This window comes from Melanotaenia boesemani, chromosome 7 (genome assembly GCF_017639745.1).
Source record: "Melanotaenia boesemani isolate fMelBoe1 chromosome 7, fMelBoe1.pri, whole genome shotgun sequence".
NCBI lineage: Eukaryota > Metazoa > Chordata > Actinopteri > Atheriniformes > Melanotaeniidae > Melanotaenia > Melanotaenia boesemani.
Window position 1 is genome coordinate 25,128,591 of NC_055688.1, and position 17,202 is coordinate 25,145,792.

Below are 17,202 nucleotides of genomic sequence, written 5' to 3' on the forward strand. Positions count from 1 at the left end.
ATGAATATTACTAAGCCATGAAATCTCTGTTTCCAACATCTATACACATAAGATGAGACAACAGCAGTAAAGATCTTTGGTAGACCCAAATTTACTTATTCAAGTTATATTCCAGCAAAGTGATTGTTGATATCCAGGAAAGAAGCGGTGGTTGTTTTAAATTAGAGCTATGTGCACCCAATCACAAATTGTTAGTACATGAAAAGTACAGTTTTAATGTAAAAATATGCTGATTAATGAAACCATAAATCCAGCACCACGGACAGCAACATTAAACTGCTCCTGTAATTTATATAGCCTACTTGATAATAAAAGACGATTTTAAGTTGATTCTAAAGCCTATACAGAACTTTGAATATGTGAAGAGTTACCCAACAGCTGCATGCACACTTTTAATTTATCAGGATGTAATCGATAGACTCGGTTTCCACAAAGGAAAATGGGCAAATATCAAGATGGGTATCTGTAAATACAATAAACTAAAGCATATAAATTTGCCCTTACATAAATCTGAGAAAAAATATTTAAAGCAGTGTCAGTTTTAAATAAAGAATCCATTAATTTAGAAATTGAGCAAATGTTAAAAAGCCATTGCTGGAAAGTGTAAATTAAATAAACAAGTAAATAAATAAATAAATTAAAACATTGTCATGACATAGGGCTAACATAAAGCATCAAACTCACCTCTAAAGGAGAATCTGGTTCATCCAAGATGCTATTGTCATTCTGATTCCGCTGCATCGTTCCTGTACAACTGGGGTCCATTATCAGCACATTCTGACTAGCTCTGCCGAACTTACAGTCACTCTTTCTGGAGTCAGTAGTCCTGCACACCTCGTAATTGTACACGTGTGGAAGAGTTCCTGTTCCCATAGTGTCTGAGTAACGTGGAGGATAATATGGAATCACAGGGAGGTTGGAATGGTACAGGATGCGAGACTGTCTCCATCTGTAGATTTTCACTGATATAATGACCACTAAACACGTGATGAAGAGGAAGGAAACTACAGCCAGAGCCAACACCAAGTAAAAAGTCAGATTGTCACTGTACTCCTTGTCATGTGTGAAGTCGGTGAACTCCGACAGCACTTCAGGGAAGCTGTCCGCCACCGCCACGTTAACAATGACTGTAGCTGAACGAGAGGGCTGTCCGTTGTCCTCCACGATAACAGTCAGTCTTTGTTTGACAGGATCTTTATCAGTCACTTGGCGGATAGTTCTTATTTCTCCATTCTGTAATCCCACTTCAAACAGCGCCCTGTCTGTGGATTTCTGGAGTTTATAGGAAAGCCAGGCATTCTGTCCAGAGTCCACATCCACAGCCACCACTTTAGTGACCAGATAACCCACATCTGCTGAACGAGGAACCATTTCTGCTACCACAGAACCACCAGTCTGGACCGGGTACAGAACTTGAGGAGGGTTATCGTTCTGGTCCTGGACTACTATTATTACTGTAGCCACCGAACTCAGAGGAGGGGATCCAGCATCGCGAGCAGTTACATTGAATTTGAACAACTTGATTTGTTCATAATCAAGAGATTTTATTGTATTAATTATACCACTGTCCGAATTAACTGACACTAACGACGACACAGCCACTCCGTTTATCTCTTTTTCCTCCAAGAAATAAGATACTCTTGCGTTTTGGCCCCAGTCAACGTCACTAGCACTGAGAGTAAACACAGAAAAGCCAGGAGAGTTATTCTCTGGTACATTCAAACTATATTCTGATTTAGGGAATCTGGGTGGGTTATCATTCACATCAGACACTTTTATATGGATGCTTTTACTGCTAGAAAGAGGCGGAGAACCTTGATCAGACACGTTTATGGTGAGATTATACTCAGAGATGCTTTCTCTGTCTAAGACACTGTCTGTTATTATGCTGTAATATCCAGTTAATGATGACTCAACTTTGAAAGGGACGTCGGAGTTAATCGAGCACTTAACACCGTTACTATCAGAATCTTCATCATTTACGTTCACAACAGCTATGGTTGTTCCGGGGGGAGAATCCTCTGAAACTGAATTGGAAAATGACATGAGCTGTATTGTAGGAATGTTGTCATTCTCATCTATCACTTGAATTATAACTTTACATGTGTCAGAGAAACCCCCGTGGTCACTAGCTTTAACGTTTAGTTGGTACGTTTTTGATTTTTCAAAGTCTAGTTTCCCTCCAACCTTAATCTCACCGGTTTTAACATTTACATCAAAAAGGTGCTTTGCCTGTTTAGTGACGTGAGGAATTGAATATGTAACCTCACCGTTGACTCCTTCGTCTTTGTCACTTGCGCTAACCGTGGTTATAACTGTTCCTTCGGGAGAGTTCTCCTTGACGTCAGCTTTATAAACTGGCTGGCTACACACTGGAGCATTATCGTTAGCATCTAGCACAGTTATATGAATGCGCACAATCCCGGATCTATGAGGCTCACCACCATCTGAAGCAATCAGTACAAGTGTGTGTGTCTCCTCTTTCTCCCGGTCTAACTGGTTTAGCAAAACCATTTCAATAAATCTGCCTCCGTCGGGCTGGTTTTGTACCTCTAATTTGAAATTATCTGAAGGCCTCAAAATGTGATTTTGTATATCATTGATCCCAACATCGGGATCATCTGCACTGACAAGAGAAAATCGGGTACCCAGTGCAGCATTTTCAGCTATTTTCAATTGGATTTCATCCTTTGGGAAGGATGGGCTGTTGTCATTAATGTCTGTTACCTCCACTGTAACTCGATAAAGCTGGATAGGATTTTCCAAAATTACTTCGAAGCTAAAGCTACAGGGCGTCGTTGTTCCACACAGTTCTTCTCGGTCAATTCGCTCTTTAATAACAAGGGTGCCTTTGTTTCGATTTAAATCTACATATTGTCTGCTTCCCTTTGTAATAATTCGAGCTTTACCTGATATGAGCCTCGCCACATCCAAGCCTAAATCTTTTGCAATATTTCCGACAAAAGAACCCTCAGCCTGCTCCTCTGGTATGGAATAGCGAGCCTGAGCCGTCACCGAGCTGAGCTTGAAAAGACAAAGAATAACTAGCAGCGCTTGCCATCGACCTTCTCCAGCGATCATCCACATACAAATCATCATAAATCCAAAGGTACAGAAGCAGCAATCCTTGTCAGTGTAAGACAGATGTAAGTGAATCCATAAAGTGGGAGGCAAATTTAGTCTTGTCCAAAATAAATTCAACAAGATTTTAAAGATTTTAGATCTTGATAGGTCTGAGCGTCGTCTTTCTTAAGAGCAAAATACTGAATGGATTTAAGAGGAGGATCGCTGCACTGTGTGTTTAGCAGTTATTTATTGGTGTATCAACAGCGGCACTCAGAGCCCATCCAGGGTAATGTATTTGGCATGCATGTTAATATGAAGTCCGTCAAATTGTATTCAGAATTTACAGTAATTAATCTTGAAGGAAATGGGGCTCACCAGCCGCCAAAAGCTAAATACACAAAGCCTCGTGTTATAAAAATGCTGGGTAAAGACATTTATTCAGCGTTCATTCCAAGACCGCAACCACCAAACTACAAGGTACAGTGAAAAAGAAAATTAACTTAAGCAACAAAGTAACACTGTAAAAAAGTAACATGACTTTGTGTTGAAAAATCTAAATAAGTATTTCGTTGTCTGGGCCCTCAGGACCCACTGTGCTGCCTATTTTACAGGTAAGCCTACTTGAACACGCCTGAATTAAACGAATGGAAACCTGTTACTGAGCCAAAGAACTCGACGAGGAAGTTCAGTAATCTGTGTTGGACACATCTAAAACATGCAGGGCACCTGGATTTAGTAACACTGATCTAAGTGAGCACCCATATTTTGTAGGAGAGAACTATAATCTAAAATATATCTATCTTTCCTCAGTTTTTTCCAAAAAAGTGAAAAAGGAAAATATAAAATAAACCAAGTTAAAAAAAAATATTAATAAATAAAAAGTTCCAACATCACGAACACCACCACTAAGCTGCTGCTATAATAAACTTACATCTTTGAATTTAGGAGTAAAAGGTCTAAGAAAATTAAGAATGGGACTTAAAGTGTAACCGAATTTCATTTTTGAGAACAATAGAAGTTGCTTGTATATTTTCAGTGAGCCATTAGGTAAATTAAAGGCCAGTTTTCTTCAAAACACTAATAATATTTCAGCAAATATTACAATAGGCATCTGTAAAGCATACCAATAACCTAACTAAGAAAACACCATGACAAAAATTAAGACTTACCATCATTTTAATCAGTAAATCTATTTATTCAAGAAACACCAGTCTTGTAAAAAAAATAAATAAATAACTGGCGCGATATGTTCAGTTGATGCAAGATAAGATGTTGTCTACAGCTCCAATAAAGCCCAGATGACACAGTATTAAATACAAAAAGATTGATAATGACATAGGACAATCTGCACCATTCAACTCACCTCTAGAGGAGAGCCTGGTTCATCCAGGATGCACTTCTCATTCTGTATACTTGTACAATGTGGTTTTCTTTGTCATTTACATAAAAATGATATAAGACCAATTCATCAGTTTCACTTAAACAGAAACACTGTCCATGGTGCTGACAATGTGATGCAGTTTCACGACTATTTAATCTCGGCATGTATAAAACACAAAATTATTAAAAGTAAAACATTTTCAACTGACCTCTGTAGGAGAATCTGGCTCATCCAAGATGCTCTTTTCATTCTGTATCCTCAGCATCGTTCCTGTAGAACTGGGATCCATTATCAGCACGTTCTGACTACCAGCTCTGCCGAACTTACAGTCACTCTTTCTGGAGTCAGTAGTCCTGCACACCTCGTAATTGTACATGTGTGGAAGAGTTCCTGTTCCCAAAGTGTCTGAGTAACGTGGAGGATAATATGGAATAACAGGGAGGTTGGAGTGGTACAGGATGCGAGACTGTCTCCATCTGTAGATTTTCACTGATATAATGACCACTAAACATGTGATGAAGAGGAAGGAAACTACAGCCAGAGCCAACACCAAGTAGAATGTCAGGTTGTCATTGTACTCCTTGTCTTGTACGAAGTCAGTGAACTCCGACAGCACTTCAGGGAAGCTGTCCGCCACCGCCACGTTAACAATGACTGTAGCTGAACGAGAGGGCTGTCCGTTGTCCTCCACGATAACAGTCAGTCTTTGTTTGACAGCATCTTTATCAGTCACTTGGCGGATAGTTCTTATTTCTCCATTCTGTAATCCCACTTCAAACAGCGCCCTGTCTGTGGATTTCTGGAGTTTATAGGAGAGCCAGGCATTCTGTCCAGAGTCCACATCAACAGCCACCACTTTAGTTACAAGATAACCCACATCTGCTGAACGAGGAACCATTTCAGCCACCACAGAGCCACCAGTTTGGACTGGGTACAGAACCTGAGGAGGGTTATCGTTCTGGTCCTGGACTACTATTATTACTGTAGCCACTGAACTCAGAGGAGGGGATCCAGCATCACGAGCAGTTACATTGAATTTGAACGACTTGATTTGTTCATAATCAAGAGATTTTATTGTATTAATTATACCACTGTCCGAATTAACTGACACTAACGACGACACAGCCACTCCGTTTATCTCTTTTTCCTCCAAGAAATAAGATACTCTTGCGTTTTGGCCCCAGTCAACGTCACTAGCACTGAGAGTAAACACAGAAAAGCCAGGAGAGTTATTCTCTGGTACATTCAAACTATATTCTGATTTAGGGAATCTGGGTGGGTTATCATTCACATCAGACACTTTTATATGGATGCTTTTACTGCTAGAAAGAGACGGAGAACCTTGATCAGACACGTTTATGGTGAGATTATACTCAGAGATGCTTTCTCTGTCTAAGACACTGTCTGTTATTATGCTGTAATATCCAGTTAATGATGACTCAACTTTGAAAGGGACGTCGGAGTTAATCGAGCACTTAACACCGTTACTATCAGAATCTTCATCATTTACGTTCACAACAGCTATGGTTGTTCCGGGGGGAGAATCCTCTGAAACTGAATTGGAAAATGACATGAGCTGTATTGTAGGAATGTTGTCATTCTCATCTATCACTTGAATTATAACTTTACATGTGTCAGAGTAACCCCCGTGGTCACTAGCTTTAACATTTAGTTGGTACGTTTTGGATTTTTCAAAGTCTAGTTTCCCTCCAACCTTAATTTCACCGGTTTTAACATTTACATCAAAAAGGTGCTTTGTCTGTTTAGTGACGTGAGGAATTGAATATGTAACCTCACCGTTGACTCCTTCGTCTTTGTCACTTGCGCTAACCGTGGTTATAACTGTTCCTTCGGGAGAGTTCTCCTTGACGTCAGCTTTATAAACTGGCTGGCTGCACACTGGTGCATTATCGTTAGCATCTAGCACAGTTATATGAATGCGCACAGTCCCGGATCTATGAGGCTCACCACCATCTGAAGCAATCAGTACAAGTGTGTGTGTCTCCTCTTTCTCTCGGTCTAACTGGTTTAGCAAAACCATTTCAATAAATCTGCCTCCGTCGGGCTGGATTTGTACCTCTAATTTGAAATTATCTGAAGGCCTCAAAATGTGATTTTGTATATCATTGATCCCAACATCAGGATCATCTGCACTGACAAGGGAAAATCGGGTACCAAGTGAAACGCTTTCAACAATTTTCAATTGGATTTCATCCTTTGGGAAGGATGGGCTGTTGTCATTAATGTCTGTTACCTCCACTGTAACTCGATAAAGCTGGATAGGATTTTCCAAAATTACTTCGAAGCTAAAGCTACAGGGCGTCGTTTTTCCACACAGTTCTTCTCGGTCAATTCGCTCTTTAATAACAAGGGTGCCTTTGTTTCGATTTAAATCTACGTATTGTCTGCTTCCCTTTGTAATAATTCGAGCTTTACCTGATATGAGCCTCGCCACATCCAAGCCTAAATCTTTTGCAATATTTCCGACAAAAGAACCCTCAGCCTGCTCCTCTGGTATGGAATAGCGAGCCTGAGCCGTCACCGAGCTGAGCTTGAAAAGACAAAGAATAACTAGCAGCGCTTGCCATCGACCTTCTCCAGCGATCATCCACATACAAATCATCATAAATCCAAAGGTACAGAAGCAGCAATCCTTGTCAGTGTAAGACAGATGTAAGTAAATCCATAAAGTGGGAGGCAAATTTAGTCTTGTCCAAAATAAATTCAACAAGATTTTAAAGATTTTAGATGTTGATAGATCTGAGCGTCGTCGTTCTTAAGAGCAAAATACTGAATGGATTTGAGAGGAGGATCGCTGCACTGTGTGTTTGGCAGTTATTTATTGGTGTATCAACAGCGGCACTCAGAGCCCATCCACGGTAATGTATTTGGCATGCATGTTAATATGAAGTCCGTCAAATTGTATTCAGAATTTACAATGATTAATCTTGAAGGAAATGGGGCTGACAAGTCTCCAAAAGCTAAATACACAAAGCCTTGTGTTATAAAAATGCTGGGTAAAGACATTTATTCAGCGTTCATTCCAAGACCGCAACCACCAAACTACAAGGTACAGTGAAAAAGAAAATTAACTTAAGCAACAAAGTAACACTGTAAAAAAGTAACATGACTTTGTGTTGAAAAATCTAAATAAGTGTTTCGCTGTCTGGGCCCTCAGGACCCACTGTGCTGCCTATTTTACAGGTAAGCCTACCTTAACACGCCTGAATTAAACGAATGGAAACCTGTTACTGAGCCAAAGAACTCGACGAGGACGTTCAGTAATCTGTGTTGGACACATCTAAAACATGCAGGGCACCTGGATTTAGTAACACTGAAGTGATCACCCATATTTTGTAGGAGAGAACTATAATCTAAAATGTATCTATCTTTCCTCAGTTTTTTCCAAAAAAGTGAAAAAAGAAAATATAAAACAAAGGGAAAAAAAGAAAATATAAAACATACCAAGGAAAAAAAAATAAATAAATAAAAAGTTCCAACACCACGAACACCATCACTAAGCTGCTGCTGTAATAAACTTACATCTTTGAATTTAGGAGTAAAAGGTCTAAGAAAATTAAGAATGGGACTTAAAGTGTAACCGAATTTCATTTTTGAGAACAATAGAAGTTGCTTGTATATTTTCAGTGAGCCATTAGGTAAATTAAAGGCCAGTTTTCTTCAAAACACTATTAATATTAGGCATCTGTAAAGCATACCAATAACCTAACTTATAAAACACCATGACAAAAATTAAGACTTACCATCACTTTAATCAGTAAATCTATTTATTCAAGAAACACCAGTCTGGTAAAAAGAAATAAAATAAACAAATAACTGGCGCGATATGTTCAGTTGATGCAAGATAAGATGTTGTCTACAGTTCCAAAAAAAACCCAGATGACACAGTATCAAACACAAAAAGATTGATAATGACATAGGACAATCTGCACCATTCAACTCACCTCTAGAGGAGAGCCTGGTTCATCCAGGATGCTCTTCTCATTCTGTATACTTGTACAATGTGGTTTTCTTTGTCATTTACATAAAAATGATACAAGACCAATTCATCAGTTTCACTTAAACAGAAACACTGTCCATGGTGCTGATAATATGATGCAGTTTCACAACTATTTAATCTCGGCATGTATAAAACACAAAATTATTAAAAGTAAATCATTTTCAACTGACCTCTGTAGGAGAATCTGGCTCATCCAAGATGCTTTTTTCATTCTGTATCCTCAGCATCGTTCCTGTAGAACTGGGATCCATTATCAGCACGTTCTGACTACCAGCTCTGCCGAACTTACAGTCACTCTTTCTGGAGTCAGTAGTCCTGCACACCTCGTAATTGTACACATGTGGAAGAGTTCCTGTTCCCATAGTGTCTGAGTAACGTGGAGGATAATATGGAATCACAGGGAGGTTGGAGTGGTACAGGATGCGAGACTGTCTCCATCTGTAGATTTTCACTGATATAATAACCACTAAACACGTGATAAAGAGGAACGAAACTACAGCCAGAGCCAACACCAAGTAAAAAGTCAGATTGTCATTGTACTCCTTGTCTTGTACGAAGTCGGTGAACTCCGAGAGCACTTCAGGGAAGCTGTCCGCCACCGCCAAGTTAATAATAACTGTAGCTGAATGAGAGGGCTGTCCGTTGTCCTCCACGATAACAGTCAGTCTTTGTTTGACAGCATCTTTATCAGTCACTTGGCGGATAGTTCTTATTTCTCCATTCTGTAATCCCACTTCAAACAGCGCCCTGTCTGTGGATTTCTGGAGTTTATAGGAGAGCCAGGCATTCTGTCCAGAGTCCACATCAACAGCCACCACTTTAGTGACCAGATAACCCACATCTGCTGAACGAGGAACCATTTCAGCCACCACAGAGCCACCAGTCTGGACCGGGTACAGAACCTGAGGAGGGTTATCGTTCTGGTCTTGGATCAATATTTTCACAGTCACATTGCTGCTGAGTGGAGGAGAGCCTCCATCCTGCGCTTTGACTATAAGGTCGAGCTTTTTAAGCTGTTCATAATCAAAGGAACAAATTGCGTGTAACACACCAGTTTCAGAGTTTACAGATACATAGTTAGAGACTGGGTTACCACTAATGCGTGTGTCTTCTAGAAAATATGAGATTCTTGCGTTTTGACTCCAGTCCGAATCTTTTGCCTTGACAGAAGTGATCGACATCCCAGGTGAATTGTTTTCTGTGATGTGAGCAGAATACGAGGTTTTATCGAACAACGGGGGGTTGTCATTTACGTCAGATACTCTAAGCTGTATTGTGACTGTACTGGAAAGAGGAGGAGAGCCCAGGTCCGTGGCTGTTATTGTAATTATATATTCAGATGTGGTTTCTCTGTCAAATTGCTGATCTGCCACCAAATTGTAGTAGTTGGTTAAAGACGACTGGATCTTAAACGGAAGCGTCTTTTCTATAGTACATTTTATCTGCCCATTTTTCTCTGAATCAGCATCCTTGACATTAATGACAGCTATTGTTGTGCCAACTGGTGCATCCTCCGATACTAAGCTGGAAAATGACATGATATTAATAACTGGAGCGTTGTCATTGACGTCAATAATATCAATTATAACCTTACTTGTACCAGTCAATCCCCCTCTATCCCTTGCTTCTAACCTGAGTTCATATTTTTTCTCTTTTTCAAAGTCTATAGGACCGCCAACTGATATGACGCCCGTTTTTTCATCTATAGTAAATTTATCAACTGTGTTGCCTCTGATTTTTGAAAAGCTGAAGATGACTTCCCCGTTGCTGCCAATATCAGCATCCGTAGCGTTAACTTTAGTAATGTAAGTCCCCTTTGGAGCATTTTCCACAACGAAAGCTCTGTAAATTGACTGATTAAATACAGGGGCATTATCGTTTGCGTCTAAAACGGTTATATTTATATCAACTGTACCAGACCTCTGTGGGTTTCCACCGTCTACTCCTATTACTTTCAGAGGCAGGGTGGGGTGTTCCTCTCTGTCAAGCGGTTTTTGTAGCACCAGCTCTGCGTATTTACTGCCGTCTGGATTCGTATGTTGATTCAGAGTGAAATATTTGTTTGGTGATAAAATATAATTTTGCAATGCGTTTAGACCCACGTCAGGATCGACAGCGCTTTCAATGGGAAATCTAGCTCCAGTTGTAGCAGATTCGCTAGTTTCATACTGGATTTCTTTATAAGGAAAGAAAGGAGCATGATCATTTATATCTAAAATTTCGACAGTGACACGATGAAGTTCAATGGGATTTTCCAAAATTATTTCGAAGCTGAGGCTACACGGTATCACGTCTCCACAAAGCTGCTCTCGGTCTATTCTCCCATTTACCACAAGAGTCCCTTTGTCTGTCTCTAGCTCTGTGTGTTGAATATTTTCTCCGCCTACGATGCGGGCACGGCCCGAACGGAGCCTTTTCAGATCCAAACCGAGGTCTTGGGATACATTACCAATAACGGACCCCATTTTCATCTCTTCTGGGATGGAATAGCGGATCTGACCTGCTACGCGATCGCCGAATGTAGCTAACAAAAAGAGAAATACCATTTTCCATCGCAACATTAAAAATGATCGCCATTGTACATTTTGAAGATGACGTTTTCCTCGATTTTCCATATCACAAAAATAATGTGTCCTCGCTTGAAAGAAGAAAAAAAAAATCCAACACCGTTATTTAATTTAATCCATCCTAAAATGTCATGTGCAAGATTTTAACGTAGTCCAACTATGGAAGGCAGTGAAAATTGTAATAGAAAAACGTCCCCCGCGGAAGGACTTTGTTATTATACACTGAAGCTAAAAGGAGTGAGGGAGGGGAAGGCTGTCAACACTAAACTAGTTTTCCTGACCAATAGCGTCACTCAGAGTTCAAATCCCGAACTTCCTTAACCAGAAATAAGAGATTCAAGATTTACAACATAAACAATAATGTTCAGTTCTTATTTTTAATATGAACTTCCCTATAAGCTGTTCCATTGCAGAGTAAAATGACAGCAGAATATACTGAAAGTCTAAGACATCTTGGACTCTTATTACTGAATTTATTCAAGAAGGAAAACGTTGACTGATTAGAATGTTTTCGACGTGGACCACTTATTTAACTGAGATAGTGGAAGAGGAATTATAGAGAAGGTTTTAATGATAAAACTAAATATTAAAGTTAAATACAATATGCTGTCTAAATCCAAGTATTAAAAGATCGAGTAAAATTTATAATAAATTAATTACAAAGTCAAAGAGTAAGGTGCAGACTGAACATATTCACTAAATTAGGAGAATCAATGCTATTGTGAATGATAAGGATTTGAAGTATCTGCGCCGGGTCTGTCCTTGATGTTACATTTAAACTATAATTAATATTCAAATTAAGAGGGGGGGGGGACATTATGGCACGACTGAAGCTGAGATATTTGCATAAGCAGAGAATCAGAAACATCTATCTTCGAAAATAAATTATTTATATCTCTAATTTTTCAGAAGTTGAAGCAAGAATGATAACATGAAGTGAAACAATTTTACATAGTCGAAAGAATGTAGCTCTTAAAAACAATGAATGTGTGTGTAAGTACTGAAACGCTGTGGATGGGTGCTGTCAATAGCACTGGGGGGGAAAGAGACGCATGGTAGCACACTGCAAATCCAATTACAGTTAGAAGGAACAATAATTTGATATTAAATACGGTGCACTAACATGGAGGGTCTCCATTATCCAGGATGCTCTTTTCACTCATTGCATTGTTCCTGGGATCCATTATCAACACGCTCTGACCACCTGCTTTAAGAACTACCAGTCACTCTTTCTGGAGTCAGTCATCCTGTAGACTTCCTAAGAGGACAACAAGTGTTTAAGTCTCCCTATTCCCAAAGTGTCTGAGTAACGTGATGGAAAATACAAAAAAAAAAAAGGAAAAATATGGAATAATATGGAATCACTGGGAGGCTGAAGTGGTACAGGATGCAAGAGTGTCTCCCTCTGTAGGTTTTCACTGATAAAATAACCACTAAACATGTGATAAAGAGAGAGGAAGGAAACTAAGCCAGAGAAAAACTAAGTAAAAAGTCAGGCTGTCATTCATTTGAAAATAGTTTTAGCTGCCATGATGATGATCATGATGATAGTCATGATGATGATAATGATGATGAGTTTGATAATGATTATTATTTTGTGTGTGATGTAGACAAAGCTGTACCACAAACGCTTTCAGATAATGAGGAGCTGTCCACCTTGTGGTGCTGAAAAAAACGACCTTGCCTCACTTTGGCTGATCAACCACTATGGTGTGAGATAGCTGTCAGAATTTGTGTGCACAAGCACACATCTGTGCATATTCATCTAAAGGTGCGCATATGAATACAAATTAATTTAAAGTTGTGCACAATGCAAATCCGTAAAATCTTGTCTGTGTAATTGTATACATAAAATGTTGATAACATATTTTGTTTAAAAAAATTATGATTTAAAAAGTTACAACTTCAGCAATTACAAATAGAGAATGTCATTTATGAATATGGTTTCTTCATTATTAATTTACGAAACACAGCTGTGAAAAAACTGTCAAAGAATCATCACGGAGACACAGACATTATCGATGGAGAAAAAGATAAATCAATTCCACAAACTGTGTGTAGGAAGTCTGTGTAACTCAATAGCACCGAGATGGCTGATCCAGGGAGAAGATTATACTGGAATACGGGACGTGCTGCAGATCAGTTGGATTAATTTGTTCATTCATATCAAATATAATAATTTCACTTGGAACTGAGTTGAATGACAGGTGAAAGAACAAGGAAGTAAGCTATGAACCGCATTAAATCTTCTGGTCTTCATCATAAGGTGAAAAGGATAACAGCTTGTATGTTTAACAGAGAAAGGCAGTGATACACTGTGCTGCTCACAGAAGGCCAAACAGGAGAAGATCGAGAAAATATAATCCTGTGGATGACAAGCTGTTGTTTCAGTTAATTTGTTTAATTAGTAGGACTTTATCAGTCATTCTGTACTTAGCGTTTGTGTGCGCTCTTGTAAAATCTTGCATGAAATTCCATAATCTTTTCCCTGGAGCAGCGGTCCTGGTGTTATTGAGTTGAACAGACATCAGACGCATGAGTAGTTTGTGGAACCGATTAATCTTCTTTTCCATGAATAATGTCTGTAACCCTGTGACATACCTTTGACAGTTTCTTTACAGCTGTGGCTTGAAAATTCATAATGAAGATGCCGTAATCATAAATGACATTTTGTATTTGTAATTATTAAAGTTGTAACTGTTAAATAATATTTTCATGGACAAAATATACAATGAATATTTTAGGTGATTTCACAGAGACAAGAATTTAAAAATGTGTATTTATGTACAACTTTAGATGAACATGCACAGATTTGTACATCTGCACATAAATTCTAACATAAACCACAACCATAAACCTAGTATTAAAACTTGAAGTTCAGATAAAAGATCTTACCTCCAAAGAGAAGTCTGGTTCATCTAGAATGCTCATCTTGTTCTGTATTCTCTGCATCGTTCCTGCAGAACTGGAGTCTGGCATGTTCTGACTACCAGCCATGCCAAACTTACAGTCACTCTTTCTGGAGTCAGTAGTCCTGCACACCTCGTAATTGTACACGTGTGGAAGAGTTCCTGTTCCCATAGTGTCTGAGTAACGTGGTGGATAATATGGAATCACAGGGAGGCTGGAGTGGTACAGGATGCGAGACTGTCTCCATCTGTAGATTTTCACTGATATGATAACCACTAAACACGTGATGAAGAGGAAGGAAACTACAGCCAGAGCCAACACTAAGTAAAAAGTCAGGTTATCATTGTACTCCTTGTCGTGTGTGAAGTCAGTGAACTCTGAGAGCACTTCAGGGAAGCTGTCCGCCACCGCCACGTTAACAATGACTGTAGCTGAACGAGAGGGCTGTCCGTTGTCCTCCACGATAACAGTCAGTCTTTGTTTGACAGCATCTTTATCAGTCACTTGGCGGATAGTTCTTATTTCTCCATTCTGTAAGCCCACTTCAAACAGTGCCCTGTCTGTGGATTTCTGTAGTTTATAGGAGAGCCAGGCATTCTGTCCAGAGTCCACATCAACAGCCACCACTTTAGTGACCAGATAACCCACATCTGCTGAACGAGGAACCATTTCTGCTACCACAGAGCCACCAGTCTGGACCGGGTACAGAACTTGAGGAGGGTTATCGTTCTGGTCCTGGACTACTATTATTACTGTAGCCACCGAACTCAGAGGAGGGGATCCACCATCACGAGCAGTTACATTGAATTTGAACAACTTGATTTGTTCATAATCAAGAGATTTTATTGTATTAATTATACCACTGTCAGAATTAACTGACACTAACGACGACACAGCCACCCCGTTTATCTCTTTTTCCTCCAAGAAATAAGATACTCTTGCGTTTTGGCCCCAGTCAACGTCACTAGCACTGAGAGTAAACACAGAAAAGCCAGGAGAGTTATTCTCTGGTACATTCAAACTATATTCTGATTTAGGGAATCTGGGTGGGTTATCATTCACATCAGACACTTTTATATGGATGCTTTTACTGCTAGAAAGAGGCGGAGAACCTTGATCAGACACGTTTATGGTGAGATTATACTCAGAGATGCTTTCTCTGTCTAAGACACTGTCTGTTATTATGCTGTAATATCCGGTTAATGATGACTCAACTTTGAAAGGGACGTCGTTGTTGATCGAGCACTTGACAACACTGTTACTATCAGAATCTTCATCGTTTACGTTCACAACAGCTATGGTTGTTCCGGGGGGAGAATCCTCTGATATTGAGTGGGACATTGACATGAGTTGTATAGAGGGGACGTTGTCATTCTCATCTATCACTTGAATTATAACTTTACATGTGTCAGAGTGACCCCCGTGGTCACTAGCTTTAACATTTAGTTGGTACGTTTTGGATTTTTCAAAGTCTAGTTTCCCTCCAACCTTAATCTCACCGGTTTTAACATTTACATCAAAGAGTTCCTTCGCCTCTTTAGCAACATGAGCTATCGAGAATATTACCTCACCGTTGACTCCTTCGTCTTTGTCACTTGCGCTAACCGTGGTTATAACTGTTCCTTCGGGAGAGTTCTCCTTGACGTCAGCTTTATAAACTGGCTGGCTGCACACTGGTGCATTATCGTTAGCATCTAGCACAGTTATATGAATGCGCACAGTCCCGGATCTATGAGGCTCACCACCATCTGAAGCAATCAGTACAAGTGTGTGTGTCTCCTCTTTCTCTCTGTCTAACTGGTTTAGCAAAACCATTTCAATAAATCTGCCTCCGTCAGGCTGGTTTTGTACCTCTAATTTGAAATTATCTGAAGGCTTTAGATTGTACTTTTGGATGTCATTTATTGCAACATCGGGGTCATCTGCACTCTCTAGTGAAAAACGACTACCCGATAAAACGCTTTCAACAATTTTCAATTGGATTTCATCCTTTGGGAAGGATGGGCTGTTGTCATTAATGTCTGTTACCTCCACTGTAACTCGATAAAGCTGGATAGGATTTTCCAAAATTACTTCGAAGCTAAAGCTACAGGGCGTCGTTTTTCCACACAGTTCTTCTCGGTCAATTCGCTCTTTAATAACAAGGGTGCCTTTGTTTCGATTTAAATCTACGTATTGTCTGCTTCCCTTTGTAATAATTCGAGCTTTACCTGATATGAGCCTCGCCACATCCAAGCCTAAATCTTTTGCAATATTTCCGACAAAAGAACCCTCAGCCTGCTCCTCTGGTATGGAATAGCGAGCCTGAGCCGTCACCGAGCTGAGCTTGAAAAGACAAAGAATAACTAGCAGCGCTTGCCATCGACCTTTTCCAGCGATCATCCACATACAAATCATCATAAATCCAAAGGTACAGAAGCAGCAATCCTTGTCAGTGTAACACAGATGTAAGTAAATCCATAAAGTGGGAGGCAAATTTAGTCTTGTCCAAAATAAATTCAACAAGATTTTAAAGATTTTAGATCTTGATAGGTCTGAGCGTCGTCTTTCTTAAGAGCAAAATACTGAATGGATTTGAGAGGAGGGTCGCTGCACTGTGTGTTTGGCACTTATTTATTGGTGTATCAACAGCGGCACTCAGAGCCCATCCACGGTAATGTATTTGGCATGCATGTTAATATGAAGTCCGTCAAATTGTATTCAGAATTTACAGTAATTAATCTTGAAGGAAATGGGGCTCACCAGTCTCCAAAAGCTAAATACACAAAGCCTCGTGTTATAAAAATGCTGGGTAAAGACATTTACTCAACGTTAATTCCAAGACCGCAACCACCAAACTACAAGGTAGAGTGAAAAAGAAAATTAACTTAAGCAACAAAGTAACACTGTAAAAAGGTAACATAGCTTGTGTTCAGCAGATAATACTCATATTATCTCCTAAATATATGATCTCAGCGGTTCTCAATCCTGTCCTGAGGGCACTGTTCTGTATGTTTTACAGGTAACCCTACTTTAACATGCCTGAATGAAATGAATCGCTCAGTATAAGATTAGCAAAGAACATACATCTAAAACACGCAGTGCACTGGATTTAGATAAACTGATCTAAATTATGCTGGTGTAATAAATTTACATCTTGGGATTTAGGATTTAAAGATGTAAGAAAATAAAGAATCAGACTTAAAGTGTTACCAAATGTCATATTTCAGAAGTGTGCCTAAAAGTTGCTTTTACATTTACAGTGAGTCAGCATGTAA

At 39.5% G+C, this 17,202-nt stretch overlaps 2 protein-coding genes across 19 annotated transcripts in view; both read right to left on the bottom strand.

Moving 5' to 3' along the window:
- Positions 1-17,202, bottom strand: part of LOC121642654 (protocadherin gamma-C5-like) — a 324,465-nt gene that overhangs the window by 164,377 nt on the left and 142,886 nt on the right. The window contains exons 1-2 of one of the 18 annotated variants that reach the window (XM_041989472.1): positions 15,512-16,472; positions 4,656-6,239 (exon numbers count right to left, since the gene is read on the bottom strand). The exons of 14 other annotated variants lie outside the window; for them this stretch is intronic. In XM_041989472.1, coding sequence (XP_041845406.1) covers positions 4,656-6,239; positions 15,512-16,345 — 2,418 coding nt within the window. In that variant the 5' untranslated portion in view covers positions 16,346-16,472. Of the gene's footprint in view, positions 1-684; positions 3,109-4,655; positions 7,214-13,930; positions 16,474-17,202 lie in introns of those variants that run through there. 3 more of the 18 variants (XM_041989474.1, XM_041989437.1, XM_041989476.1) reach the window with 3 other exon arrangements.
- On the bottom strand, positions 8,630-11,234 carry LOC121642660 (protocadherin gamma-A9-like). Its single transcript, XM_041989484.1, has one exon. It carries the CDS (start codon positions 11,081-11,083, stop codon positions 8,630-8,632), a length of 2,454 nt encoding a protein of 817 aa, XP_041845418.1. The 5' UTR covers positions 11,084-11,234.